General features: G+C 42.4%; 2 protein-coding genes across 2 annotated transcripts in view; one reads left to right on the top strand and one right to left on the bottom strand.

Annotated features, from left to right (window-relative positions):
- LOC133111497 (talin-2-like) overlaps positions 1–12,000 on the bottom strand; it is a 141,874-nt gene extending 129,874 nt beyond the window's left edge. The window contains exon 1 of the mRNA XM_061221908.1: positions 11,894–12,000. The gene's annotated coding sequence lies outside the window, so the exon portion shown is untranslated. The remainder of the gene's footprint in view (positions 1–11,893) is intronic.
- Positions 12,001–18,669: 6,669 nt separating this feature from the next.
- Positions 18,670–20,376, top strand: LOC133112104 (C2 calcium-dependent domain-containing protein 4C-like). Its single transcript, XM_061222800.1, has 2 exons — positions 18,670–18,797; positions 19,019–20,376. Exon 2 carries the CDS (start codon positions 19,048–19,050, stop codon positions 20,374–20,376), a length of 1,329 nt encoding a protein of 442 aa, XP_061078784.1. The 5' UTR covers positions 18,670–18,797; positions 19,019–19,047.
- Positions 20,377–27,673: the final 7,297 nt, after the last annotated feature.

The raw sequence follows: 27,673 nt of genomic DNA, 5'->3' as shown, positions 1-27,673 counted from the left end.
TTATGTCATATTATGTCATTTTCAAGAAAATGGGTGATACTTAAAGGGTTAATGCATCATGTCAGTGTCTTAGTGTTTCTGAAAATCAGTAAATGCTATCTATTATTATTATTATTATTATTATTATTATTATTATTATTAAATGCTGTGCTGGTTTAGAAGCCAATCCCACTTTGTCAGAATGGCGCAGGCATTGTATACATTAGCCAGCCACTTAACCTGAACACCTTCAGGATATGTGAAACCTTATGAATTAATAATAATGTAAAAATACGGGTTAGCACAGAAAGTGTCAGCGAAATGAATAATAATCATAATGATATTAATAACCGCCACCGAGGCCCAGCTTCAGGGCTAATGGAGGCCCAGAATGCAACACTGTGCAACGTGTGGCCAAAAAAGAAAAAAAATCTACTGGGAAAACCAAGAATAGAACAGCCTGAAGAAAGGCATACAGGAAGGAGAAGAACTAAAGGCCGCTTTTCGATCAATCCATCCACCACCAACCCCCCTCCACCCCCCTGCCCCCTCCATTTCCCATTCCAATACGCCTGAAAACAGTGCCGCTCAATACCAGCAGTCTCTGGTGACTGGAGACGCCTCGCTCTCAAGCTCTCCGGCTGCCTGCCTACCAGGGAATTCCAAGCAGGAATGTTATTTTTGGTGTAGCAACAACGGCACGGACCAAGGAGAAAATCACTTTCTAATGGATGACAGCGTAATTACATCCTCTCCTCTCACAGGGACGGGCTCAACATCTGCGATGGTGGAAGTAGCTGGTAAATAATGTAGCTGGTGAATAGCTAATGGCACCCTCAACTAATGGAAGCCCCCAAATTCCTATCGCTGACCGCGATAACCAGAAGGAAGCAACACAGAAAACACTTTGTGTCAATCTTGGGTCTCCCAGGGAAGCCATTGGTATCTGCGAACATCTGCTACTCACAGGAGACCCGAAGCACAAGCAATGCCAACCACATGTCAGTCAACAGCAGGTTGACCGGGTTGTACTCCTCTCTATAGGATCCCAACAGGCTTTGCATTGCACAGCTTTTTAAAACCACTCACCAACGACTTCCCGGTTTGCCAACCTAAGTAATCTTAGAGCCTGCTAGACAGACCCAGATTGCCGGTTCGATCCCCCGCCCAGGCTGTGTCGAAGTGTCCCTGAGCAAGACACCTAACCCCCAAATGCTCCTGACGAGCTGGTTGGGGCCTTGCATGGCAGCCAATCGCCGTCGGTGTGTGTGTGTATGAATGGGTGAATGGAGAAGCATCAATTGTACAGCGCTTTGGATAAAGGCGCTATATAAATGCCTGCCATTTACCATTTAGCAGGGCATGGGGGTGTTAAATGGGTGTACATTCGCTAAATAAATATCCAGGTTAGCCCATGACTGAAGGTATGTGGGCACGTGCGCTGTGTGGTCATTCCTCAGGATCATTCAGAGTCTCCCTTTCTGAGCAGGGAGCTAGGGCACCGTCTACATCGTAAAACATGCGCTCGTATTTCTGCACTGGTGATTAAGGCACGAAACGGGAGAGGGGTACAGGCAGACAGCAGCAGTGCCGTGGCCAAGTACCTCCCTACCGGTTCTGCCTGACACATTCAGTACCCGGTCATCTTTTCTCCCTCCCATGCTTAGGCCCGGTGATGATATACATATTTAGGCAAATATGCACAGGGTAAGGTTAAGGTGATTCAAGCCCCAGTGTAGACACAATATGATCCATGCAGCTGTTGAGCCCCTGAGCAAGGCCCTTAACCCCACATTGCCCCAGGGGGGATTTTCCCCTGCTTAGTCTAATGAACTGTAAGTCGCTTTGGATAAAAGTGTCAGCTAAATAACTATGAAGTAATGTATTCATGGGAAGGTCAAAGTAAGCTCTTTTTCATGCAGGTTGTGGGCTTGGAAAGTTTGGTAACCCCACATCCTGCTGTACCTCCCTGAAATACAGATTCTCATCCCTCAAAATATTAAGCATTAAAGTACATCTTATTGTTTTTACTCATTGTCCACTATAATTACATATAACCAATGTAACTATACAGGGGAGGCCAGGGACTGAAATTAGTTAGGGTAAATGGTTTCTTTATGGCTTCAAATTGTTTAATGTAATTTGGATAATGGAGCATTTTAATGCAAGCCTTATAATGAGAAATACCACTGGAAAAGTGTGAAACTGAGCTTCATTGAAATTACTCAAGCATAACAGAGAGAGATTTTGGGAAAATTAGACCGAGTGGGAGATTGGTGTATTTGGTCGACAGTTCACTTTGATCAAACTGCTCGCTGCACTTCAGGCTTAAGTACATAACCCCACTGGAGACATTGAATGCACAGCCAATATAAACTGGAAGTAAATCCCAGCAAATACAAGAAATAGAGGCATCAGTCAGCCCCACAGAGTATTCGAGGAACTGAACTGCCCACTGCAGCAAGTGATGAGTCCCAATTAAATTATTTTCATCTGAAAATTCAAATGAATATTAATATTCACTCATTCATCCAGTCAACCACAAGCTAATGCCAATACAATATGTGCTTCAGGGAAATTTGCAGGGAATGAGTTCTAAATTTACCGTCTTCTACTCTCCACAAGAGAGATAAACACTATAAACGCTATAAAACACTGAAGACCATAAAGGTGTTTTCATGCTTAAATAAACACCACACATTGCCAGCTGGTTTGAGTTTTTCTACTGATCTTCAGCTTGTTTACCAAAACAATTGCAACTATTTATACACTTTACAATTACATAGGTCGTGTCCTTCAGATTCTGTCGCTTATGGTGCTACTAGTGTAAATTATTAAGCGCCCGTGATTATTGTCAGAGCACAAAGAGTGGAAATGAGGGGCAACTGTCTCACATTACTGCGAAAGCGCAACGCGGGCAGTTCGGCTGAGAGCACGCGCCTGTCGCTCTGAAGAGGCAATTAGAGGGAAGTCTAAAGAATTCCTATTTCAAACTCGCTCCTCGTTAATTACCGGCCTCGTCGTATCAAAACAGTGGCGCATAATGTCTGCCCACAATCTGAGCGCGCCCGAGTCGGGTACCTGCGCAAAATGTTTACGGAGGCTATCCGAGCTGAAGCAACAACGCGGTCTGGTAGCTGGCAACTTTCTGGCTTACAGTGGGAAGCCTGAGATATTCCGTCTCTTCGCACGCAAGCTTGGAGTCAGTAGACCAGTCGCACGACTGGCACAACGATACGATTCACCCACCTGGCCACTTTGCAATACAAACCAACCAAAAATGAATTTTGGAATCGGGGGACTCCAATGTTTAGTTTTTTCTTTGGTAGAGGGCCCTATGCTTTCACGTGCAGTTCTTGCCTGCGGTGTGCATTAGCTGTTGGTGTTGGCGCACAAAGGCTCCGTGATCTGAGTTGGACAGACAGCTGTTAATTATAACTTATGGGAAGCTGTGAAGAATGCAGAGGGAGCCTGGGTGGGGGTTGTCGGTGGGTGGAAGGGGCACTGACGTGAGGGTTAGTGTCAGGAGCATAAACCCTGCTCTGGAGTTAAGGTCAAATGCGGGAAGGCGGACCACCTGGGCTTTGGGCACATCAGTGATGCTGATGCAGGATGTGAGCATCATGACTGAGACGCTACGTAGGGAGGTACCATGTCTCAATATTGAGTCTTCTGGACCGCCATGAGGGGTAAAATCCCTTGGATTACATAAGCCAACCAATGAATGCAAAATGTTTATTAAGCCTGTGTAAAGGGACATGATGTGTGCTCATGAACTGTGATGCTTGGAGAACAGATACTGGCGTACCTCACAGTCCGATTTGGACCATCTGTGTAGTTTTCAATGAGCTCAATTTAGTTTTAATTGGTTATTTTAATTGAGCTCAAATTTATTTTCATTGGAATGCAACACATCCAGCATTCACCATGCTGCTTCACTGACCTTCACTGAGGTTTCTACGGTGACAGCAAAAAAATGTTTTTTTTAAAAACCAATTACTAAAATCAATGTATCCTGCCTACTTCCTAATCACATTAGGTTCTGGTTTGGTGACAGAACCAATTGAATGTATGGTGCCGCACAACTATTTCTGAATATTCATGAAAAGCCCAAGAACAGACCATCTATTGCTGCTGTCTGGCCATTGGCCACACCTCTGTGTGAATATTCATATAGCAACCTGTAGTGTAGTGGCTAAGGTACGGGACTGGGACCTGGAAGGTTGGTAGTCCAAGGCCCGGCGTAGCCACGATAAGATCTGCACAGCTGTCGAGGCCATTAACCCCACATTGTGCTGCAGTGGCTGCCCACTGCCCCTATGATGGGTCAAATGGCTGGGGCGACATTGGCTCAGGTGGTAACAGTCTGGCAGTCGGTTCGATCTCACCCTGGGTGTGTCAAAATGTCCCTGAGCAAGACGCCTAACCCTCAAATGCTCCTGATGTTGGTTGGTGCCTTGCATGGCAGCCGGTAGCTGTTGGTGTGTGAGTGTGTATATGAATGGGTGAATGAGAGGCATCAATTGTACAGCGCTTTGGATAAAGGCGCTATATAAATGCCAACCAGTTACCAGTCAAATGCAGAGGACAAATTCTCTAACCATTTTATTCTTGTTTCTCAGTGTCATAATGGCTTCTTTGACTTTCATTGGCACAACTTTAGTCCTCATGTTGATGAAAAGCAATAATAATTTCCAAAGGTGATCAAAAGACTAGAGGAAAGACTAGGCACTGGGAGCTCTTTTATACCAGAATTCAGGAGGCAATTAAACACATCTGAGCAATTACATGTGTTCCAAACATTTTGGGGGGATTATACATAAACAACACTGTAATTTCTACAAAATGAAACCAAAATGTATAAATATACCCTTTAACCACATGCTAATTGTGTGTTTCCAAAACTAAGACTGTGGCAAATCAAGAGGCAAATCAAAACATAATGGGTCTTTGTCCTAAACATTTTGGAGGGCACTGTATATAGAAAATATGCATAAAATATTGTGGTTTCAACAAACATGATACCGGTAGGAACATGGAGCTGAATATCTGGTGGGTGTACAGAATCTGTGGCTGGATTCACACACTCATTGTTTCCATGCCGATGCCTCCCCAGGGCAGCACAGCGCCACTCCACTGGGATCGGCTGTGATTGGTCTGTCAGGCCTTAGGAGGCACAGTCTATTTAACAGCCCCTTGGGAGAACTTCACATCTTTCCTTCAACACCAAAAAATACCAACATCTGTGCAGCCGGAGAGCCTGAGAGCACGGCGCCTCCCTTAAGCTCAAGAGAAATTTGGCTGCACTCAAGGTACAGTGGAACATAATAAATAAATACATAAATATGGATCAATGTCTTCCAAATATATAAGCAAACATTCAAGGTTTTGAGTTCAATATATCAGCAAACATTCAAGGTTTTTTTTTTTTATCCTGACAAATGCCATCCTTCCTTTCCCAATGAAATCATATTATGTCTCCTAGTGTGGAAGAGATGCTGTGGAACTGACGTCTTTTAGTGAAAACAAAAACAGAAACAAATGTTCTCATTCACACACCCACTGCTCAAACTCCTGTACATGGCTCCTAAATAGCTCCCAACAGCCCCTAAAGCAATTCGCATTTATTCCTACGCAACTTCCCCACACTATGATAATGTGCCATTTCCATGCTTCATGGTGTCAATTAGATTTTCCCCGTTCAACTGACATTTATGGAAAATACTGAAGCTCAATGGTCTCAATTTAAATATAGTGAATCTCTCTATGGTGGCTGAGAAGGATCATTTGTAATTCTGAATCCTCTTGTTTTTTGTCATGCTACAGCAGCAGACTAAACAGTGAGACTTAAATACAAATTCACTGAAGCAGTGTATACCATAATATGCTGCCACATTATTAGAGACGCTACTGCAACAGCTGACAGCACAATGCACAGCCGGACATGCTCTGAAAATCTGAAACAAAGAAGTCAAAAAAGATTCTGATAATAAGAATGGCAACAATGCCTTCTGATCAATTAAGATGGATTCTGGATCCTTGCATTTTCTCCATATCAATATTGTTTGTATTAGACTTGGCAATGATGGGTTGTGAGGTCTAGGCCAACAATCAGTTAAAAGGTAAAGACAGTCTGAAAATATTCTCCTAATTCAAGCCATATCTCAACCATGAGATTTAATGATCAATTACTTTGGTCTTAATTAAAACAAATGTCAATTAATGAAAAAGTCTGTTTTATTATTTTTCATAAAGGGGAGCCTGAACAATAACAGCCTAAAATAAGAGGTAATTGATATTATTATTATTTTCTGCCCGAAAGAGTCTCCTTGCAGAGAAAGTACTTATACATATTTATTCTGACAGTGCTTGGGGGAGCATAACATCGAGCTTAATTACTTGGATATTGGGAACCACAAAATACGTGAACACAAAATCAGCTGAAATGCACTTAGATCACCACTGCTATTTCCGGAAATCTATTCTAAATCGAAGAAACAACAGTAATTCACCTGCTCTTTCCCTTTTGATTAACGATACCTTAGACACTTTACATTAGCATTTGGCATGTGTGAAGCCTGTCACTGCTTTAGCGTGCCGTACGCGCCGTGTAGCGCCGGCTGGGAAACACGCGAGCGCACGGCCCCACACGGACGAGAACGCTCGCTCTCCTCCCCGCACACAAATCACGCCGGCGGCCCTACAGAGCCCAGAACATTACAGGCAAAAGCAAACTCGTCTTGAGTGAGACGCATGTCAGTATAGGGCAGTGCATCTTCTCCCCCATCACATTAAGAGGCCCGTGCTACAGGGAAGGCCATGCTTCTCCCTCTGACACACCAAGGACCACACGGCACCAACTTTGGGAGGCGATTTACTTTTCCTCATAAAAATGCCAAAACTCCAGCAGGGCAATTTCACACAAACTGTCTCTTGCTGCCACATAACAGTGTCAGCTCCCTGCTTACCTCATCTCTCACACGGTACAGCTCATCCGTCTCACTGAGGGATACCTTCACACGAGGGAGTTTATGCAGAATCTGGCACCCAAAACCAAACTGTGACAATTTTATTGGCGCCACCATGATTCTTTTTGCGCAGTCCGTCCATACAAGAATTGCCATAAGAGAAAAATATTTGGATTGGTCTGTCAGTTGGTTCCAATGGATTCTCCTCTTGAAGAGTGAATGTTGCCAAGTGATTCTACTGAAATTAAAGATACAGTGGAAAGGACCACTTCAACGGATGACAAATAAGAAGTACAACCAATCTCCAACTACTGTATGTAAAAAAAAAGAAGAAGAAGAAATCAATGCCACTAACCAGAAAAATGAACACCCATATTCAGCAAAACGGTGTGCTAAAAAAGTATTAATGCAGTACATTTGGCCAGGTCTGCTGTGGGCTTCAAACTACAGGACTCGCTGGCAAAATGTCATGGCAAGCAATAGCATTACTTCGCAATGCTTAAAACCAAGGTACCCAGCCAAGGGAGCTTCACTTTCGTACTGAAGTTTCAGCAGATGGTTTCATTTTCTGCAGTTCATGTCCACATGCTCACTCATGCCTCTGAGCTCCAGTATAAAAACGTAGTCCTTTTCTGCTTTCCTCATCCTCAATGAGGCTCAATGACATTACAGTACTTCAGGCAGACTTGGTGTATATCAGTATGAATATGTGAATACAATAGGCAACATTAAATACTATCACTTAACACTAGAATTTTCTCATTTCAGTTGAGGGCATTACTATCAATCCTGTGCAATCACTTGGAAAAGCACTCATTATTCAAGAACTTTCTAATCCATCAACGGCATTCACTTGTGCCGTTTCAGTTTCTCTTAAGATGCATTCAATAAACTACAGTGCCATTCATTTAGCATACTCTCTTATTCCGAGCAACTTGCAAATATGTGTTCCGAAAAATAAAGTTGCTTGGGTCTGTATATATTTTGTATCTTCTGAGTTTCCAAGGAGATGTAGAAGGATCAAATGACAGCACTGTCTGTACTTGGTAATTACGACGTGATTTACTGTGTGTGCAGGTCTCAGTGACATACCTGAGGACAGCAAACACAGATTAACTTGCAGGCCTTTAGATTTCAGGATGACTGATGCAAGCCTACTGACATGTGATTGAACTGTAGGCTGTCGATTGCAGACATACAGTTCAGTCACATGCCAGTACTGTAGGTTTGCATTGCAGTTAGTCATGCTGCCGCTAAGCTGAGCAGTGACTCTGTGCTGACCTCAGGTACAGTATGACATTTTTAGATGTATGAATGTTATTTTTCAAAATGTATTCCTACCCCCCTTATGTTTTTAAGCCTTCTCACAATTTGAAATTCCATATTGTACTTGTAGGCTCATATGATGGCCACTGTGGCCTCCCTTCCTGAGAGTGTACAGACAAACATACGCAACCTCCAAAACACGTGTAGCCCGCTGCTTCTTTTTACCCCTCACTAACTGAGCTGTGCAACCATGGCAACAGAGGACAACACTTAAAGAACCTCCAAAGGGTGAGACCAACTGAGGAAAGCTGGAGCACTCAAAACACAGTTGGATGGATAGAATTGTATAACTTAGCATGTGCTAAAAGCCACCCGTGACTTGTCGGTCTCACCCTTGAACTCTATTAGAAACGGAGCTGTGGATCACATCCCACATCCAGGGCCACAACCTGGTTACCTGCCACTGACAAATACTGTTGCGGCAAATGCATACAATACAAGCAGCATAAACTTTTCCCACTACCCACGGTTAGGTAAAAAAATATATATATATATTATTTGGCTCCATTATTCACTGCAAAAATGCTGAAATGTCAAAGTGGTCCAAGTGGTAATACTGGCCAGGTGAAGAGAGCCTTGCAGCTGTGCGTGGCTGAACATACGACCACCATCCGCAACAGGAATGTGGCAATGCATGTTACGGCCACCAGCACCGATCCTGGTTCTGCTGCTACCCTTTAAATTCTGAGGCACTTACAGCAGAAGGTCACACTGTCGGCCAGGGGTGGAGATTTGGTGGATAATTTACTCAGAAAGGAGGCCCTCTGGATTTACACACTGGACACAGACGGACACAGTCTACATGAGGAACTTTCATTGACTCTTTTTTTAAAATGAATTCTCAATATCAATACTGGGAACCACGGCTGTAAATATTTTGTAAATAATGTTGCTGCCAATCAGTGGTGAACTTGAAGGTACATGCCCCATGCTTGTAGCATTAGACTAATTTGTCCTAATTTACGTGCAACTACATTTTTAGCGCACCAGCCTGTACTCAGCTAGTCTTCTCCTTAGGACAAATTGTATGGGTAAGGAGATTCTTTATTAATTCTGCACAGATCATAGTCGTCATAGTCCTGGCTGTATAGAGCTCCTTCACTTGTTCCCATAATCACCCTTCTCACAATGATGGCAGGGGGTTGGTATTGTGCAATAATAAAAGGAATAACCCTGCTGACTGACTCCCTCCCTGGGTGACACTCCTGAGAATCGCTCTCTGAGAAAATCTTGGCACTGCTGCTGCACTTGATTCAGGACCTTGAGAGCAGTAATTTCAGCCTGTTTACCATCATTCACCACAATCTTAGAAATCTTATGCCATTATGTGACATGCCCTGTAACTTAGATTGAGGTGAATGAAGTCTATTGCTGTTCTTTATTGCTGTCATTATTTAGATTTTCTTCCCATCAGCATTATTTCTTCATATGCAGAAACAGGATACAGGCTATGGACACTGCAATTATGACCTGAATAGAGGGGGTGCCAGTGGCTAAAGTGCCTGACTGAGACCTGGAAGGTTGGCGGTTCAAGACCTGTGACCCCACATCACTCAAGGGGCCATTGCCTCCTGCTTAGTCTAATCAACAATCAGTCACTTTGGATAAAATAAATAAACTAAAATAACTCATTTAAATGTAATGTAACAGAGGGTGGTATCGGCTGATGATTGAGGTTTCATGGAATGGTCCTGAACAAAACAAACGAATTCTTAGCTCAACATTACTTATTACATAAAGTGAAATGTTTGAATGAGTATTTTTTTATATATGTATGACAAGTGTTCACTCATATTTATCTAGCCATCAATAAGTTATGGTACGCTGTCTATAATATACAATTATTATATAAAGGATGCTAATACACCTGAAACATTACTACCATTCAAATATCACCGTGTACGACGTTAATTGCGGTCAAGTTCCTCTGGAAGCATTGGCAAACATTCGTCTTGATACTCAGAAGATAAACTGTCGCTCTGTATGTATGTAGGCCTAATCATTTAACTCAGGGATGAAATATGGTAAGGGTTTGAAAAAGCAATAACTCGTGCCCGTCTGTAGGTCACAGTTATATTAACAGCTATAGACTTGTTCACTACGTTCGTCTTTCGGATTGACCTCGACGCTAAATCCGTCCGTGAACAAATTGTCCCAGTGTATCACTTCAGTCATCTCCTGATCTTTTCAACATGCACTGCCTGCATGCGATCTACTATTTCTCAAGGGGTGTGGCATGCTCCGCTAGCAATAACATTGTAAATGCCTGCCACTTTAGTACTACAACCCCGCACGGAATATAGACAGCAATATTTACACAAACGGCTATTTAGCTACAATGTGTACGTTTCCTCTCACTAACAGCTGAAGGAATTCAAATATTGATGTCAACAATGGGAATGGTCGCATAGCTTCAAGGCTCATTAATAACAAAACACAGTGGACACTAGTACATTTAAACCTCTGTTAAAAGTTGAGTATCGTTGATCACTGAATGTTTATATTATGCCGAACATGCAATGTTACTTTAAACAGCGCGGAGTTCACGCAGTGTTGCAAAAGTTTACATTTAAAGGATCAACATCAAATGATCAATAAAACGAAATTAGCAATATTTGTAAACGAGATTCATTATGGTATTGCTTAAAAATTACTCCTCACCAAACGCAACTAGTCGGCTGCACATATCTGTTATCTCACAAGTAGGCTACCTGGTAATGAGCAGTTATTAATTACGAAATTCATGTGACCACCGGTACTGAGTAGATTCAGTGATGCATGTTGCGCGATGTTGTAAAAATCTCATTGCGGGCACGCATTTCAACGGAAATGTGCAAGGACATCTGGTGATATATGTCTCGTAATATAACTAGTTTTAAGACATTAAATTTGGGTCGTGGTATCCCGTGCTAATGGAAGTAGTAGGCTATAATGTTAAAATATGGCGGCTTCAGATCTCGCCCTCCCATGCAGCGATAGTAACCCGTGAGAACAGTATACATTAATTATTAGCAATAACAAAAAGGCAAATTACATTATGGTTAAGCAAGTTAGGAATCGATGTAACAATTATGTTGTGTGCGCCATATGCCATCATGTAAGAATCAAACAACTCAACGCTCTCGTATTTCCAGATCCACCTAGATTTCAAGTCAATATCCAAGTCAAATACCCCAGCACTTTTCTGAGCTCACCTACTTTCCCCAGTATGTTCATCACGAATACACACTATTTTTATTTATGTGCTGTCTGTCATTGTCGGAATGGATCAACAGGCAAACATATGTGTTAATAACGTGCAACATGGAATCAGAAAAATAAACGTCTCAGTTTCACTGACGGAAGACCGTTAGATGGATGGCTGGTAACTGGCATCTGTTACCAACTGCAGACGATTAAACGCTGACCAACCGTGCAAACTCAAATTATCTTAGATGGCTTGCAAAACATGGTATTCTCTGCTGCGCCCATTCATCAAAACCATTTAGCTACATACGTTCGCATATACTTAATACACACATTAAATGCATAATTTAAATAACGCCCTGTCAGTGCGCATGCAAAAATATACGTCTCCCTGGAATTAAACTGTAAAAATTCGGATACACATTAAATCCTACCTGACAATCCGCTAGTGTTTCATTGCAAGCTGCCAGGCTTGGATATGTAGCGTAGCCGAGATGCAGTCCTGCCTTTCCACTGTCAAACCCCTCCTCGTCGAGAGATTCTCAACCTTAACCATGGTGAGAGAGAAAGGAAAAAAGGAACGGATTCCTGAACTGGGAATGTAGGAAACGCGTCATAATCCGGGGACACTCATTGTAGTCCATTACGGCCGAGTACCAAATTGGTGTTGCATGTACCTGGAATGTGAGTCACAGACTGGTAGCTACTTATACAGGAGAACCTGAAGTTTGCGTACACTTGCGTAGTCTAACCTCCCAATCCCCTCAACATACAAAACAAATGGTGCTTATTGGCTACTGCACCCACATAACTTTGTAAATTGGAATTGCACCTGGTGAATTCTGAACTAATATGAAAGGGGTAGCCACAGTGATTTTTGATTTAGCCTAATCTTTGGCTAGTTGGATACGGGCGCGTGTGTTGTCATGGCAGAGGAATGCAATGCGCTCGCATCCGAGAACCGTCAACCATGAAATGACCTACAGATGGAGAAAGATACGCGTAGTATACATTTTGAGGTTAACAACTCCTGGACGCAGTGTTTTTCCAAATAGCGGCTCACCTTCGCAAAACCGGTTAATGCTTTTTTTTTCTTATTTCTGGCTTGTACAAACATAAATAAACCTGCCTGGTAGATCTTTTCATTTGAATTTAACCTCCGAATTAATTAATGCTTTGTTTATTTGGTTGTTATCCACTTCCTTTTCTAGTTCATCCTACAGCTATCACTGAAGACATTGCAGAGAATTAAATTATAGGCATATTACAATTTGTTTATTTTTCTACATTAAGTTCCTTGCAAATAACTGTCCATTTCAAGTAAGTTCATAGCCTAAATAAGGGACAATAAACAAGTAGGCTATTTAGGCTATATTAAGATGACGGGTTTGACACATAGCCTATTCCAGCGTTTGCTGCCATAGAGGAGCAGCGGAGAGTTGTCTAAAAAGATTTAGCTTGTAGCCCACCATGTCCATGCCCATGTAACCAGCTTCAGTTTGAACACGCAGGTGCATTTCAGAGATGAAATTCATGTTGACGTCCCTGCCAGCAACCTGCAGTCAAGTAATACACCTGTCTCAGATGCGGAATATTCGGGCAGCTCCTGCTTCTTCGGGCTATCCTGGTTGGGCTAAACAGAGCTATAATCGAGTTTTGCTTTTGTTTTCTTTTTTGTTTTTTGTTTTTTAAAATATTTATTTCAATGTTTTTCTCCCTTTCCGTAATTTCTTTGTATGTAGTTCTATGTAGGTGTATTGAACTACCACCATTTTACATACTTTATAACGCATATTTTAAATATTTGTTCATCAGCTGCGTCTGACAAAACTGGTGTTATTTTGCAGCATTAAACACCATGTTTGGTGAATGACTCACAATTTTTTGTTGTTCTTGTAATAAGCTATGTCAAATGAGAAATCACTGTAAATTGGAAACCTTTGAAATATGAATGTATATATTCATTAAATTATTAACGTTATGCAAATGAATTTACTAATAACAGCAAAATTTCATTTCAGCATGTTGGCCAGATATTAAGATAAAGCAACATTTAAAAAGACGAGTAGCATCTAATTCATGTATGTGATTTATATATACACTCACTGAGCACATTATTTGGTGGACCTGTACACCAGCTTGTTATTGATCAGCCAATCATGTGGCAGCTACTAACGCATACAAGCATGCAGACATGGTCAAGTGGTTCAGGTATTTTTCAGATAAAATGACAGAATGTGGAAGAAATGTGATCTAAGTGACTTTGGAATGATTATTGGTGCCAGACAGGGTGGTTTGAGTATCTGCTGGGATTTTCATGCACAACAGTCTGTAGAGTTTGCAGAGAATGGTACAAAAAAAAAAAAAACATCCAGTGAGCAACAGTTCTGCGGGAAAAAACAGAGGAGAATGGCCAGACTGGTCAAAGCTGACAGGGGAAGGTGACAGTAATGTAAATACTCACACATTACAACAGTAGTATGTGGAAGAGCATCTCTGAACACGTCAAAAGTGGATAGGCTCCAGCAGCAGAAGACCAATAAGTCAAAAAAGAAGTAATAATTACCTAATAAAATACTCACTGAGTGTATATATACAATATATCTCACTCATATTTATACATTTTTGGAGTTTAAGTGAAGGCCTGGAGGGCCTTTATATTTTATTGGGACAGAGAGGATTCCAAAAAAAGCAAGGAGACACAAAACATTTGTGTCTGGTAAACATTAGCTGGTATAGATAATTATTTTGCCATTCCAAACACTTACTACCTAAGGCATACTGTATATGATATTTCTTAACTCTTCAGTTTCCACAAACGGTTTAGCTTCAAGGGCCAGCTGTCCACTTTTACAACATTTTGAATTTCACTGGTCTCAGCTGCACTTCCTTCCATCAAGCAAAATATACCATCTTTCAAAACAAGTGAATTACATCACAGTACATTACAGACAATTTAAGCAATTGTCTGAGAATGGATCTGACTGATTAAAGACATGTTCATTCTATATCTGTTTCTGCTATAATGTGACACTAACAGTACATCCAGGGCCAGGGCTGGTGTCCCCTGGTGTAGTCTGAGCACACAGCATAATGATAGCCCTGTGATTTTCTCCAAAGGAGGCTTGGGCTTTGAATGGAGGAAAGTGAAAGCCTCAATCAACTCTGTGTGCAAATTAGGGGCTGTGGCCTTGAGAGTGCAGGCACGTCTTCTTTTTCCTTTGCTATATGAAAAGTTCATATGAAGGCTTATTTAGTTGAGAAATTGTGCTTTTCAGCCATACTTGGTATGGCTGTGGGGTGACAGGTTCCAAAAATATTCATACCAACCTAATAAAATAATAATGAATAAATAATAATAATAATAATAATAATAATAATAATAATAATATTTTCAGTCAATATCTCAATATCAATAGAGATTTCAATATCTCTTCAGTCTTTGAACCATAATAATGGCATAGTCACAGACCAGCAATGACTAAACACTCGTAATTGCCTAATGTAACACCTTCCACTGAAAAGATGGCTTATTTAAGTCCAAACTGTTACATTCATCATTAATTTAAGCATTAATTTGTCCTCACAGTTTCTTGTGTCACAGGTTAAATAGTCTCTTTAAAATATCAATTAATATTTTATTAAACAAACAAACTGAAAATGTTAAGATAAGGATGGAGGCTGGTTCCATAAAAATAGGCCTTAAATCAATTCAGGTGAGTCCATGAAGCTTCTTCCCTTTTGTCAAGGCATCACATTATATTCATTCAGGAGATGCTCTTGTTCAGAGAGACTTACAGTGTAGGAGAACATAAGTCCACTTATCTCATTTACATGAGTAATAGTGGCAGACCTGGCATTCTTCCCATACCTGCACACAGATATACAGCATATGTGCTTTGCAGATGCAAATTACAACTGCTAAACAAAACCCAAAATGCCACTCCTGAACGCATAGAGATTACATTCATACATCCAAAAGAAGACAAATCTGAAACTATAAAAAGGCATTATCTGTTTGAAAAGTGTTATGGGGTGGACATGAGAGAGGGGAAAAGAAGAGAGATGGGTCTCCAGTATGCGATGGATAACAATTTTGCTGTCCTCACCACATTGAGTTAAGTTTGTTTCACCCCCGGTGGAACCAGTGATCATGCAGGGATGGAACAGCCAGTCACCCCAGTAAAGTTGCAGAGCAAAGAAATCTGGCTGGAATACAGGGCTTGGAGATCAATTAGAAGTATGTTGGGCCTTTGCCATTAAGTGCACTGTAGGCTTGTACCAAGGTTTTAAACTTGATGCATGCAGTAGCACTGGTGACCAAACAAGTGAGATGAGAAGAGCAGGCTGCTTATTTCGTCTGGAGTTTCTTACTGCATTCCTAAAATAATCTCAGCGCACTTGTGGTTTTTTGAGAAACCATTTACTGATTTTTACCTGAAGGTTATCACTTTTTCGAATGTTAGGAGCGAGGCTAGGTTAACTGATCCTCTTTTTAGTGCTCAGCAGTGTTAATTGGAATGTGACAAATCTGTCTGAAAGCTTTCTGTAGATTTAGTCATTCTAGCCCATTTGGAAATTATTGTCTGGCCCATCACATCCACACAAAGACCAGGATGCTGCAATCACTTGATGAAAATGTGTGCTCAACAATGGCAGGGTCCAAGTATCAGCAGTTTTTAATGGAACATCATTTCCCGAGTAATTGTGGTGATGATTTTCAGCGTTTGCTGTCTGTCTGAGATGATTTTGTCTTCTTAATCTAAGCAAATGCCACCCTCTTGTGGATTCCAGAGGAGACTACAGATACATACAATACATTTTACAATTCCTTTAAGAAACCATATTGCAATTACATTTTTACATTGAAGGAAACAGGACAGTTCCTTGTGTTGACCATTTAACAGAAATTTGACGCACATTTTAATATAATTTCAATTATTAAAATATGTGTGTGAAGGAGCTCAACCACAACTGACTCCATGACTACAATCAAGATAATCCATCTGATGGGCCAGATTAATAATAATGCAATAGAAAACATTAATTACAATGTTAGGCTTCCAATTCTTTGTTGTCTTCTTCGCATTGTTGTTGTTGTTATTATTATTATTATTATTATTATTATTATTATTATAAGCACAAAGAGTGCAAAACCAGGTGAGCCTCAGGGCTAAAGCCTAAGGGTTTCTGCTAAGCAATAAAATAACAGTGTTTAACCCATTAAGGTGCCCAATAGAAAAGGTATTGAAAGGCCTACGAATCACAATGAATTTCACCGGTCATGTGTCTTGACAAACACTCGTATGATCAAGTATAACATTGGTGTCGCATCAGTCTGTTAAGGGAGATGTAACGTGCAGGTCGTGTCCACAAATAAGGGGTTAAAGAAAGCTTCTCAGCATCATTTGATCATTTTCCTGATAATTACTTTAGAAGTGCAACATGTGTTTTGCATTTTAAAGGTAGCACAGATGGCAGGCTGCTGAACACAAATGAGTGTGCAGATTGAGTCATCCCTGTGATCTTAGGCCTTATTGCCATGTTTTCATCTCCTTGGTCATCTTTGCCTGTGGTAATTGCCTCTGCCTCTACAACCTCTGAAAATAAAAGACCTTTAAAAGCACCCCCTCCCTCCCCCACACCCTTTTGCTGTTGATGACAAATCGCCTGCCAACCATTTTGACTGAGTGCAGAGTCCATTTCTGAGAAAACAGCAGTTGATTTTTTAGTTCTTGATGGAAGCCATCAACCACAATGCCGCCAGATGTCTATGGGTGACAAAGCCAATGCATCTGAACTGTGACCAACAGTCTGCTTTACTGCAATGAATTGTCGAAGTGTCATGCAGGCTATAATGCAGTGGCTAGCAAACACACTTCTACATTGAATTAGCCTTAGATCACATGTAGCTTAAGGCATGTAACTTATTAGTAAGTATTGTAGATAAGGATAGACAATGAGGATTACAACATTTCCAATGATGGAAAACAGGGCTTATTTGACCTGCTGAGGATGCGTTCAGAAACTTTGGCTTCCCAGACTTCAGTTGGGAAGTCTCGTCTACCATAGAGATCAAATATACAGTAGCCTGCTTACAGAATGCTGCTGGCAAGATACAAAGATGTTTTTGTAGAATTCATCAACACGGTTAGTTATCCTTTAAATAAGGTATATTTGTGTCCTTGCAAATGACGTGTTATGACGTACATATATAATAGCTGCATATCTATTTGAACAGTGTTGCTTTGACAACGTGCTATTGTTAATCCTGTGTCATTTTTGTTTAGCTGACAATACAAGTACAGACACCTGAGGCACCTGACAAAGATCATTTTCTTTCTCCTTCCACATGGGGGAGCCATGGCCTTTCAATGTCAAACATGGTATCCAATTTCCTACGATTCTGAACATCTGACATTTGTACTCATCAATTTAATAATTAATGTGTGTGAGTGTGTTGATGAGTGTGCAGTGGATTTCAAGGATGGGAAGGGGATTTATCCATAGAAAGCCCAAATCTTATGAAAGTAGATATACAAACTATGATTCACAATCCAACAAATAATTTGATTTATTTGACCTTAGAAACTAAAGTTTTATATATGTACAGCCTCATTCAATAAACACATTGAGTAAAGAAAGTGTACAGACAATTATAACTGTTAATTATCAATTTCAAGAATATTTACATCAAAAGTAATTTAAGTTCATTCATTCATACTATTGTTTGATTACTGTTGCTAGACCTTTGCTAACACTGACACAAACAAGTTCATCAAGCCCCTTTCACACAATGATATTTGGTAGCATTACACTAAAAGTTGTAAAAGGGAGCATGACTGAATTGGAAACAGCAGTTGCCCCTCTGCTAGCCGCTTTACTCAAGTTGAAGCTGAACCAGATAAGCAAGGCCTTGTCCACATACTTGAATGGAAAAACAAATAGTAAAATAAGTTCACTCTCCTTTTGCCCAACGGCTTTTGGCCAAGTCATCTTTCGCACCTGAGTTTGCTGACATGTGTGTTTTTGCAGACCGGCCCCAGAGTGCAGTGTTGTGGCTTGGCTGCTCCCATGGAAACAGTGCTTCCAAGAAGAGGAAGGGACTCCTTGCAGAGCAGCGGATTAGGCTCCACCCCCCAAGAGGCTCTCAGACCCTATTTAAACGTGAGCAGCTTGTGTGGCGCTCTCAGACTCTACTGGATCTGTGAGAGGACAGGTTGAGCCTGTCAGTGAGAGAGTTCCGCTACCTGAACATCCTGGACGCTTTCTGTCTCCTGCCACACAGTCCTGTCTACAAGGACACAGGGCTGGATTTGCACAAGCTCTGCATACAAGGTAAGCATATGTGCTGTCCAGACTAGAAACAAGATTTTACTCATTTCAATATTCAATTTTCTGTCATTTCTTCATAGACAGATGTGTAATAATATTTTTTAAACTTTATGTTAATTAACCTCAAATGCATTGCCTTGAGCTTGCACTTGCATTCTCTGTTTTGGAGATGATGACATGGGTTTGTTTCATGCGACCCTAACCTCGATTTCCCTCCGCTACAGTTTTCAAGGTCTCTTAATCAGCATCCGGCATGTGGGTGGTGGAGAAGATCCGTGTGTCAGTGGAGAGGACAAACCTGCCCCTCCCTGTGGCAGAATACAGCTTCAAAATCACCGACATCATGTTCGGGGATAAAACGACCTGCGGGAAAGGCAAGAGGCCCTCCCTCTGCCCCAACATCATCACCCCGGACACCATCCCAGAGTTCTGCATCCCGTCCAGGGTCCCCACCCTGCAGGACCCCGGCAGGCCCCCGGCCACCGCCCCGTGCTCCATCCCCAGGCCAGAGGCTCCAACGGGGGAGCTGGGGAGCCACCACATCATCCAGGTGGAGAGTGTGGACGACGGGCCCTTCGAGGGCGGTTTCAGCGACGAGGAGACCACCAACGCCGACCCCCAGAGCCAGGCCGCCCTCTCCCTGCCCCACCTGGCCAAGACCCAGACCTGCTACGGCTTCTGCACCCTGCTGGAGAGCCCCAACACCCGAAGGAAGGAGTCCATCTTCCACAGCGACCCCGCTACCTGTTCCACCCCGCTGCTCATCCCCCGGAGCAGGTCCAACACCTACTCCAGGTCCTCCCTGCCCTCCTCGCCCTCTTCTCCCTGCTCGCCCCCCTTCAGCCTCCACTCATTCAGCTCCCGCCTCTCCCCCAGGGCTCTGTCACTGAGTCGGCAGGGCACCCTCGACAGTGACACCACCTCCTCAGCTGAGTCCTCCCCCTTTAGCTCCCCCCTCCTGGCCCGCTCGCCCCCTAAGTCCTCGCTGTTCAAGGCGCTGAGCCACGAGAAGCTGCTGTCCAGGAGCGCACGTAAAATGGCCGTCACCCGCAACAACTCCCTGTCCACTGACGAGGGCAGCTCCACGGACAGCAGCCCCAACGTGCTGAGGAGGGCCTCCGAGGACCTGCTGGAGCCCCCGCCCTGCGGCTACCGCCTGGCCCCGCCCGCCATCTTCCCCATGGACCCGGTGCTCTATCGGGACCGCGTTCTGAGGGAGAACCGGGTTCCTCTGGGGCAGGACGGGACCCTGCGGCTCTCTGCCGAGTACTGCCCGGAGAACCTGAGGCTCCGGGTTCGGCTGATCAGTGCAGAGGGGCTCTACCCCCCTGACGTGGACCCCAAGAGCATCAACTGCAGCGTAAGCGTTGCCCTCATACCCGGGAAGACACAGAAGCAGCGGAGCACGGTCATCCGCAAGAGTCGCAACCCCATCTTCAACGAAGACTTCTTCTTCGACGGCATCTCGGAAGACGGCCTCTGCTTCAGGATGCTGCACTTCAAAGTGGTCAACAAAATGTCCGCCATGAAGAGAGACTATGCTCTGGGAGACTGTGAAGTTCCTCTGACAAGCATACTGTAAACTATATGCATTCAGGACTTTATTTATTTGACCCTGTAAATATGTAAACTTGTTTCATTTGTACTTTTATACTGCCTTTTCTTGTGAATTAAATCATGACAGAAACTTGAGAAAACTCCCTTGTTTCCTTGTATTTTGTTCCTATTAAGGGCAGCCTGTGGTAGGGTGTAGGGGTGCTGACCTGCATCTGGAGAGAAGAAGTTGATCCCAAAATTTAAAAAATAACCCTGCCATTGGGTTAAGGAAGCAATACCCTTAACCCAAAAACTCCAGGGGTTTACCCCTATTCTCTCTCTGTTACCCGACTTTGAACTGTTCTCTCTGGCATTTCTTCCAGGGCATCCTTGCAAAAGAGAGCACATTCTCAATGGATTTTAATAAAATAAATAAATAAAAATAGTGCAACCATACACATCTGTGCCATAGGTGGCAGAACAAAATAATGCTGGCCCCCAAAGGGAGAGAAGAAAAGCTTCTTGGTCAGTAAAGGCTCCTGCTTTTAACTGCCACTTGTGCACAGGGCTCATTGTACACCACAGTGTTTCATGTAATTGGATTCCATGCCTTTCACCTCACATCAGATGGGTTTACATACTGCAGAACAAATCATTTAAAACTTTTGTCAAAAAGGTGTGCAGATGCAGCAGGCTTATTTAATACAGTACCTCATGAAATAAATACTCATGACCATGCATGTTCTACGCATGGACAATCATCCCAACACCACTTTCAATAAAAAGTAGCTTGTCTGTAATAACACATTCAATCACAGATTGTTTCCCTTGAACACTAGTATGTTCTATTTTCTGTTTCACTCTGACGGTGGTAATCCCCGTTTTGGAGACACAGCACTGCCGACACTGAGGTCCAGCCTCAACACACATTTAAACTTATTACTCTCTCACATTGATGCATATTATTAGTCTATTATTTCCATTATCTCATTTGGAGCTAGTCACTTACAATGCAAGAATATCCTTGTGACACTGTCACAACACAATTAAACTCTAAGGTAAATATTAAATATTCCTCCTGAAATTTGTTACAGTCGATTGGGTGAGGAGAAACACGTGTCATTAAGACGTCCCAGCCAGCTGGCAACCCACTGACCCAAATAAAGCCCTAATCTGATAAATAATGTGTGAGCGTTCATTTACTTTTTATCATCTGTGCTGACCAGTATGTTAGTAACATCCTCTATTGTAGTCCCCTGGTTCCCTGGTTACGGGTATGCACGTCGCTCTGGATAAGAGTGTCTGCTAAATGCCAATAATAAAGTGTAATGTAGTCTTCATAAAACCTACAATCTGAAAACGCTCTACACTGGGATTGCTGTTGCCTTTTATCCAAGTGATTGCTTCCTCCTCAGTGTGCTAAGGCAAATGCCTTGCAACTTTAGTCCCACAATTACTGTAAATTCAAATGTTTGTTTTTAGCTCTGTCAGCATGGTACAATGTACACCAAACTTTGTGGGGGAAAAAAAACCAAACACTATATTTAATCATCAAAATAAACTGTATTGAGGACAAGGGTTGATCGAATCCAAGCCATTGTCTTTGTATGATGTTGGTTTTGGAGCTTCAGCCAAGCACCCATGTAAATAATTGATGCACTCATGCCTTTCTAAACTAATTTACCTGTAAAATTAGACTGCCATGCATCCCTGAGGCAAGTCTTTCCTCCTTCACTGAAGCAGGATGGTGGTAAGAGCTCCTTGCTCTTTGGTGCAGTGTGTGGCAGTTTTAGTGTAATGATGCTTGCTTAATCACACGCAGTAACGAGCACTGGGCTGCTAGCGGTGATGCTGCTAAAAGTGCTGCCAGCTAGCAGTGGTTTGCTAAGCTCGAGCAGCCAAACATGTTAAATGTTCAAAGGAAAGTAAAACGAAATCCTACCACAGCATAAACCTGGCAACTCCCCCTCAACTGCTATTCCAAAAAATGGGAAAGTCAGCAATTTTGTGACTGAAATCAGGGACTGGGGAATCATCACATACACATAGTACCAATAAATGGTGCAAGAACAATAGCATCAAAAAATAGCCTGCCATCCTTACCTGGGATCGTGACGACGATAATGGTCAAGCAGAGGAGGAGACGGCCCCCATCAATTTGCACACTTGAAACAAACCTTTCTTTGTTCAGTTAGCCTAAACTATGAGTTTACAGGACAGTACCACTGCTTCCAAGTAACATAAATGTTAAACTTCTGTTTAGCCACTACACCACTAAACTCAATGATATACACAAGTTTGAATGCTGTGCCCTGTGGTTTAATATTGATAGAGTTTTCCTTCTTATTAAATATACTCCTAGTCCCGGCCCAATGGGATGAGCACTGCGTGCACCCAGTGCTCATGGGAAATGTAGTACCATGCAGTATAACCTCTATTAAACTTATTACAGATGTCTTTCATAAACTACAGTAATATTTTCTTCATAGAAATTGTCCATACCACTGCTGAATTCTACCCACATTTGGTGGGTGCTTGGTCACCCTCAATTTTCCTTGTGGAAAATTTAACCCAAGGTTATCATCAAATGCAGAATTCACTTAGGTGTGCCATCAGGTCAAACTGCTGCATGTGTAGGAAAGGTTTGAAAAATAGGCCTGGCTTTGGGTGTGTGAGAGAAGGCCTCTCAGATACAGGTAGAAGCCGCTCTCACTGTACCTTTGGAAATATTAAACTACGATAAGGAAAATGTTCAACCGTGACACAGTCATTAGATAAACCTCTTCAGCCTAGGACTCTGGGAGAGCCAGACTGTGGGGTTACCAAGCAACTCCATTAATTTCAGTCAGGCCCAAGGCCTGGCATTCCACAGTTCACAAATTTGACCAGCCCTGTCCCAAGCTGCTGTTTACATGGATGTAATGGCAAATTAATTGTTCCCTCCATTGGCCTCTGCAATAAAGATGGAAACTTGCAACTGAAATTAGTACATAATCTGAAGGGATTGGTTTGATACCATAGCTACCTCATCTTACTTATTCAAACCTATCTATTAGCCCAAACATCAGGTTGTGCTGGAGCTAATTGATGCAACAGGTTACCTAGAATGACATTTTCTCTTGTGAATATTGATGTACTGCAGGCTGAACAATTTATTTGTGCAATGCAATCACAAGCTGAGAGTTGCATAAGCGAAGGTGTGTTATTCAAATGCATGCCACTGCAAATAGTTGAAGTTTTATTTTTTGATATTGTGCGTTTGCTAGTACAATATATATGTATATACAATACAATGTATATCCTGAACTTCATAAGGCTGTGATTTAGGGCAGGGCTGCCATTCAGAAGGGTGGCCCTACTCCTTGATATTTAAGGCCTTAGTTACTTCATGTGAATATATTTGTAAGGCCCCTGGAATGTGTATAGTGGTGTAAGACCTAATTTTATTGTTTTATCTTATCTAATTCAGGCTAGGTAAAAATAAAGGAGAGACCTTTCTGTGAACTTCGTGTTTTTTTTGTTTTTTTAAAATCCAATGCAGACAATACGTATTACATGCGGAGTGGTTATTAGTTGACCAGGGTTCACCAAGGTCTATTTCAATGAAAATTTACGACATTGTATGTGCCCCGGTGGGAATTGAGCATAGCAACGCATTTTAATGTTTCATCATCTAACCTATCAGTATCTGTACATTTTTTATTGTTTTAAGGGGCGTGTTAGAAAACGGAGAATTTTCTCTCAGTTCTCTCTCTCTAAAAAAAGAAACTATAGAGAGAAAGACAGGCCGAAGATTGAGAAGCTGCAACTTTAACTTCAAGTGAAAACGTTCAGTATAGGCGTAGCTATTATGTTTATAATTTTGTGATTCGAGGCTCCTGGGAGACCCAGTCGAGCCGTGGTGTGCAGGTTCATAGCCCAGTTTAAGGACAATATAAGTATTTGGAATAACTGTGGGATTTGTAACTTTGTCCGACCGAACGGATCGTCCCAAATTCTGGAGTACTTTGTATAGACGATACTGTGCAGGTGAATTCCACTCACCGGAGGACGTGAAGGCCCGTGAACATTTTCCAAAGCCAGGACTGCGTGAGTAAACTACAATTTGCCTTCTCCAACAGAGCTCCAACTTAGCGCGCAAACGTTTTTCTTTTTTCTGGGACATTACACTTTTCAGGTATTTTGTGTGAACTTGCTACGGTGCATATGGATGTCAAAGTTTTTTTTCTTTATAATACAACCAAATCTGTATCCAAATGATTTGATTATGTGTTGCTTAATTGCTTGAGAGTTTTAATGGTCAATGTTTCCATTATGCGTTATTTAGGGTGCGGTTTGTGGTTTTATCTTTGGTTTTTACACTTCTACAGAGAAACAGCGAACTTCAACATCCTAGTGCTAGTACCCGGACTTCTCGATATCCTAGCGAGTCGAAGTAACAGTTTATTTTCTGAATGTAGATTCCGCTTTATTTCCAGGCTCAGTGTATTTGCCAGCTAGCTGCTTTTGAACTGGACTCTGCTGGCATAGTGGCCTAAGTTGTGCTTCATAATTATTCTTAGGCGCTTCAAACCCCGATATATGGGTTAGGTGATGCTTACTCCCAAGTCCTCACATTTTCCCAGCAAGTTACATTGCCTTTCAGTTCTTTTTTCCCGAGAGAATTTACAGTAGTTGGAGGAGTTTCTGGTTTTCCGCTGCACAATGGATGCCAAGCCATGCTTCAGGGCAGACTGTAACAGCAGGAACCGTAGTTAGCAGTAGTACCGAGATGCATTTTCTTGTTTTTGTTTTTGTCCATCTTTAAGAAGACAAGTCTATAATTATTATTGTTGTTGAGGTGGGGCAGGCTACTTTGAAGGTCGTTGTGACTGAACATTTAAAGAAAAACAACAACAATCTTGACAGCTCCAAACTGTGATCCTTGAGGCAGCCAATCAATATCTTGTGAAAACAGGACACCAGAATGTTATTTCTGGTCGGGTTTGTTTACGTCAGTTATAGTACCTGGGAGCCCCTGTTCTCTGCTGTCCAAATATTACATTTCCTATCATGTTATTAGGAACAGTACTCACCTGGAGAAGGAGATATGTGTTTACTTCGAGAGCTGCTAGCTTAGGGAATGGCAGTGAAAGTGCCCCCAGAAATATGCTTCTCACTGTATCATGCATAAAGCCTGCAGGGAAATCACAGCCTGGACAAGGAGAAATTTGACATTGAACACTTGCCTGACTACACCAGAAACACAACACTCTGCCATTGGAGATTAGTATGATGCTAGGTCTAGAGAAGGCAGATGGCTAGGTTTTATTGGTCATTGACACAATCGAATGACATCGCACATCAACCTGACTACGTGCAAAGCATAACGGATAATAACACTGCAGGTAAAAAAAAAAATCAAAGCCGGCGACGGAGGTTCATGGTAAACCAAGGCACCTGACAGTGCGTCATCGTTAGCACTTTGATGTGACCCTGTTGACAAAGCGGTCAGAGCACCACGCCACGTCATTTACAACACCGCGACAAGTGAATAATTCCCATAACCGCCCATTCACTAATCATTTTTTATGTGTTTTTGAATACCCCCCCCCCCCCCCCCCACACGCTCACACACACACACATACAAATGCTGCATTGATCAGGTGTTTCTGAATGCCAAATGAATGCCACTTTCTGCTTTTATTCTCAAATGGCAAGTGACACATGCACCTTTTTCCATGGTCAGGGTCGCAGTTCAAGGCTATTTTCATTGGTTTACAGGGGAATATCTTTCACAGAATGCCTCTCTTACAGTGTGTGCTAGAGATGCTGCATGTTTAGACCAGAGGTGGAGAATAACAAACTGGGTGACAAACTGATGCCTCCCTGCGTTTCCATGTCAAAACGCCCACTCCGCTACAGTAAACGGCATCTACACAGTAAAGTATTCTTTCAAGAACCTTGCTCACATTGTTAATGAGAGAAGTCTGAGGAGAAGGGCCAGACTGGTTAAAGCTGGCCGGAAGTTGTCAGTAACGCATATAAGACAATTAAGTCTAATAAATACCTAATAAAGTGCTCACTCTATATCCTGTGTATATCATGTTCCCGACACCACTCTAAGCCATGTTTGTTTTTGGAGATAAAATGGGTGGAGAGCCGCCAGGCTTCTCTGAGCTCAGTAACACCGGACACTGTTCCACAGCTCCGTTTGCCAATCCTGAGGGCACTGGGCACTCGACCTGATGCTTTGTGCTCCATGGGAAGTTAAAATGGCTGGTTTATGTAGTGGCTGCCTAGCAAAGGAGGTGCCCCCTGCACTTTACATGTTATCACTGCTTCCTCATTGGCAGCCATTAATAAATGTCTAAAAACAAATGGTTAGAACTTATTGTCATAGTCATAATTTTGCATTACCTACCATCAACATTCAGTGCTTTCTGGTGTCTGTGCTATGGGCAGCCTGCCTAGTGGTTAAGGTGCATGACTGGGACCTGCAAGGTCGGTGGTTTGATCCCCGGTGTAGCCACAATAAGATTTGCACAGCCGTTGGGCCCTTGAGCAAGGCCCTTAACCCTGCATTGCTCCAGGGGAGGATTGTCTCCTGCTTGGTCTAATCAACTGTATGTCGCTCTGGATAAGAGCGTCTGCCAAAATCCATAAATGTAATGTAATGTGTCTATTATAATGAACTACCCACCTGTAACCAATCCCTTTGCAATTCACTGCATGTTTCTGCAGTAATGAGTAAACGGTGATGTATGCTTTAGGATGGGCAATGCAATAATAAAAAATTTTAAAAAACATAATGAACATAATACTAATTAGAGAAGACCTCTCATTTTCCATTTCCTAACATCAGAACCCTACCTTACCACACTATATAGGTCCATATCCCAGGTGTTTTAAAGTATTCTGCCAGAATATGGACTGGATAAGTAATTGGGAATGACCATCATGCTATGGATAGTAAAACATGCTCCATTGAGCATGCCCAGATGAAACGCAGACTGGACCGAATGCAGTAGCACTTAAGCATTAACGATTACAACCCATGCGGGTAGGTGAAAACCACAGTAAGCAAAAACCCACTCACTGGCTTACCGCTGGCATAGTAATGTGCCCTTTCTCTCAGTAGTCATTGATTTTACTTCTTCAATGTCCCCAGAAAACAAATTTAGCATGGCTAATGTTGAGCTGCAGTTAAAACGTTGAAAGGATGTGGAAGGATGGCTTATCCTGTGGCTTCTAGTTACCTCACAGGGCCGCTACCTGTGGCACCGACTGCCTGTATTCAGTGACACCTGGACGATAATCCCCCTCGTCCGTGGCAGGTGGTGGCGGGCTGAGCCAGATTGTTT

Source organism: Conger conger, chromosome 15 (assembly GCF_963514075.1).
Source record: "Conger conger chromosome 15, fConCon1.1, whole genome shotgun sequence".
Classification (NCBI taxonomy): domain Eukaryota; kingdom Metazoa; phylum Chordata; class Actinopteri; order Anguilliformes; family Congridae; genus Conger; species Conger conger.
The sequence above is the reverse complement of the archived record's forward strand: the minus strand, read 5'-3'. Positions and strand labels throughout refer to the sequence as shown.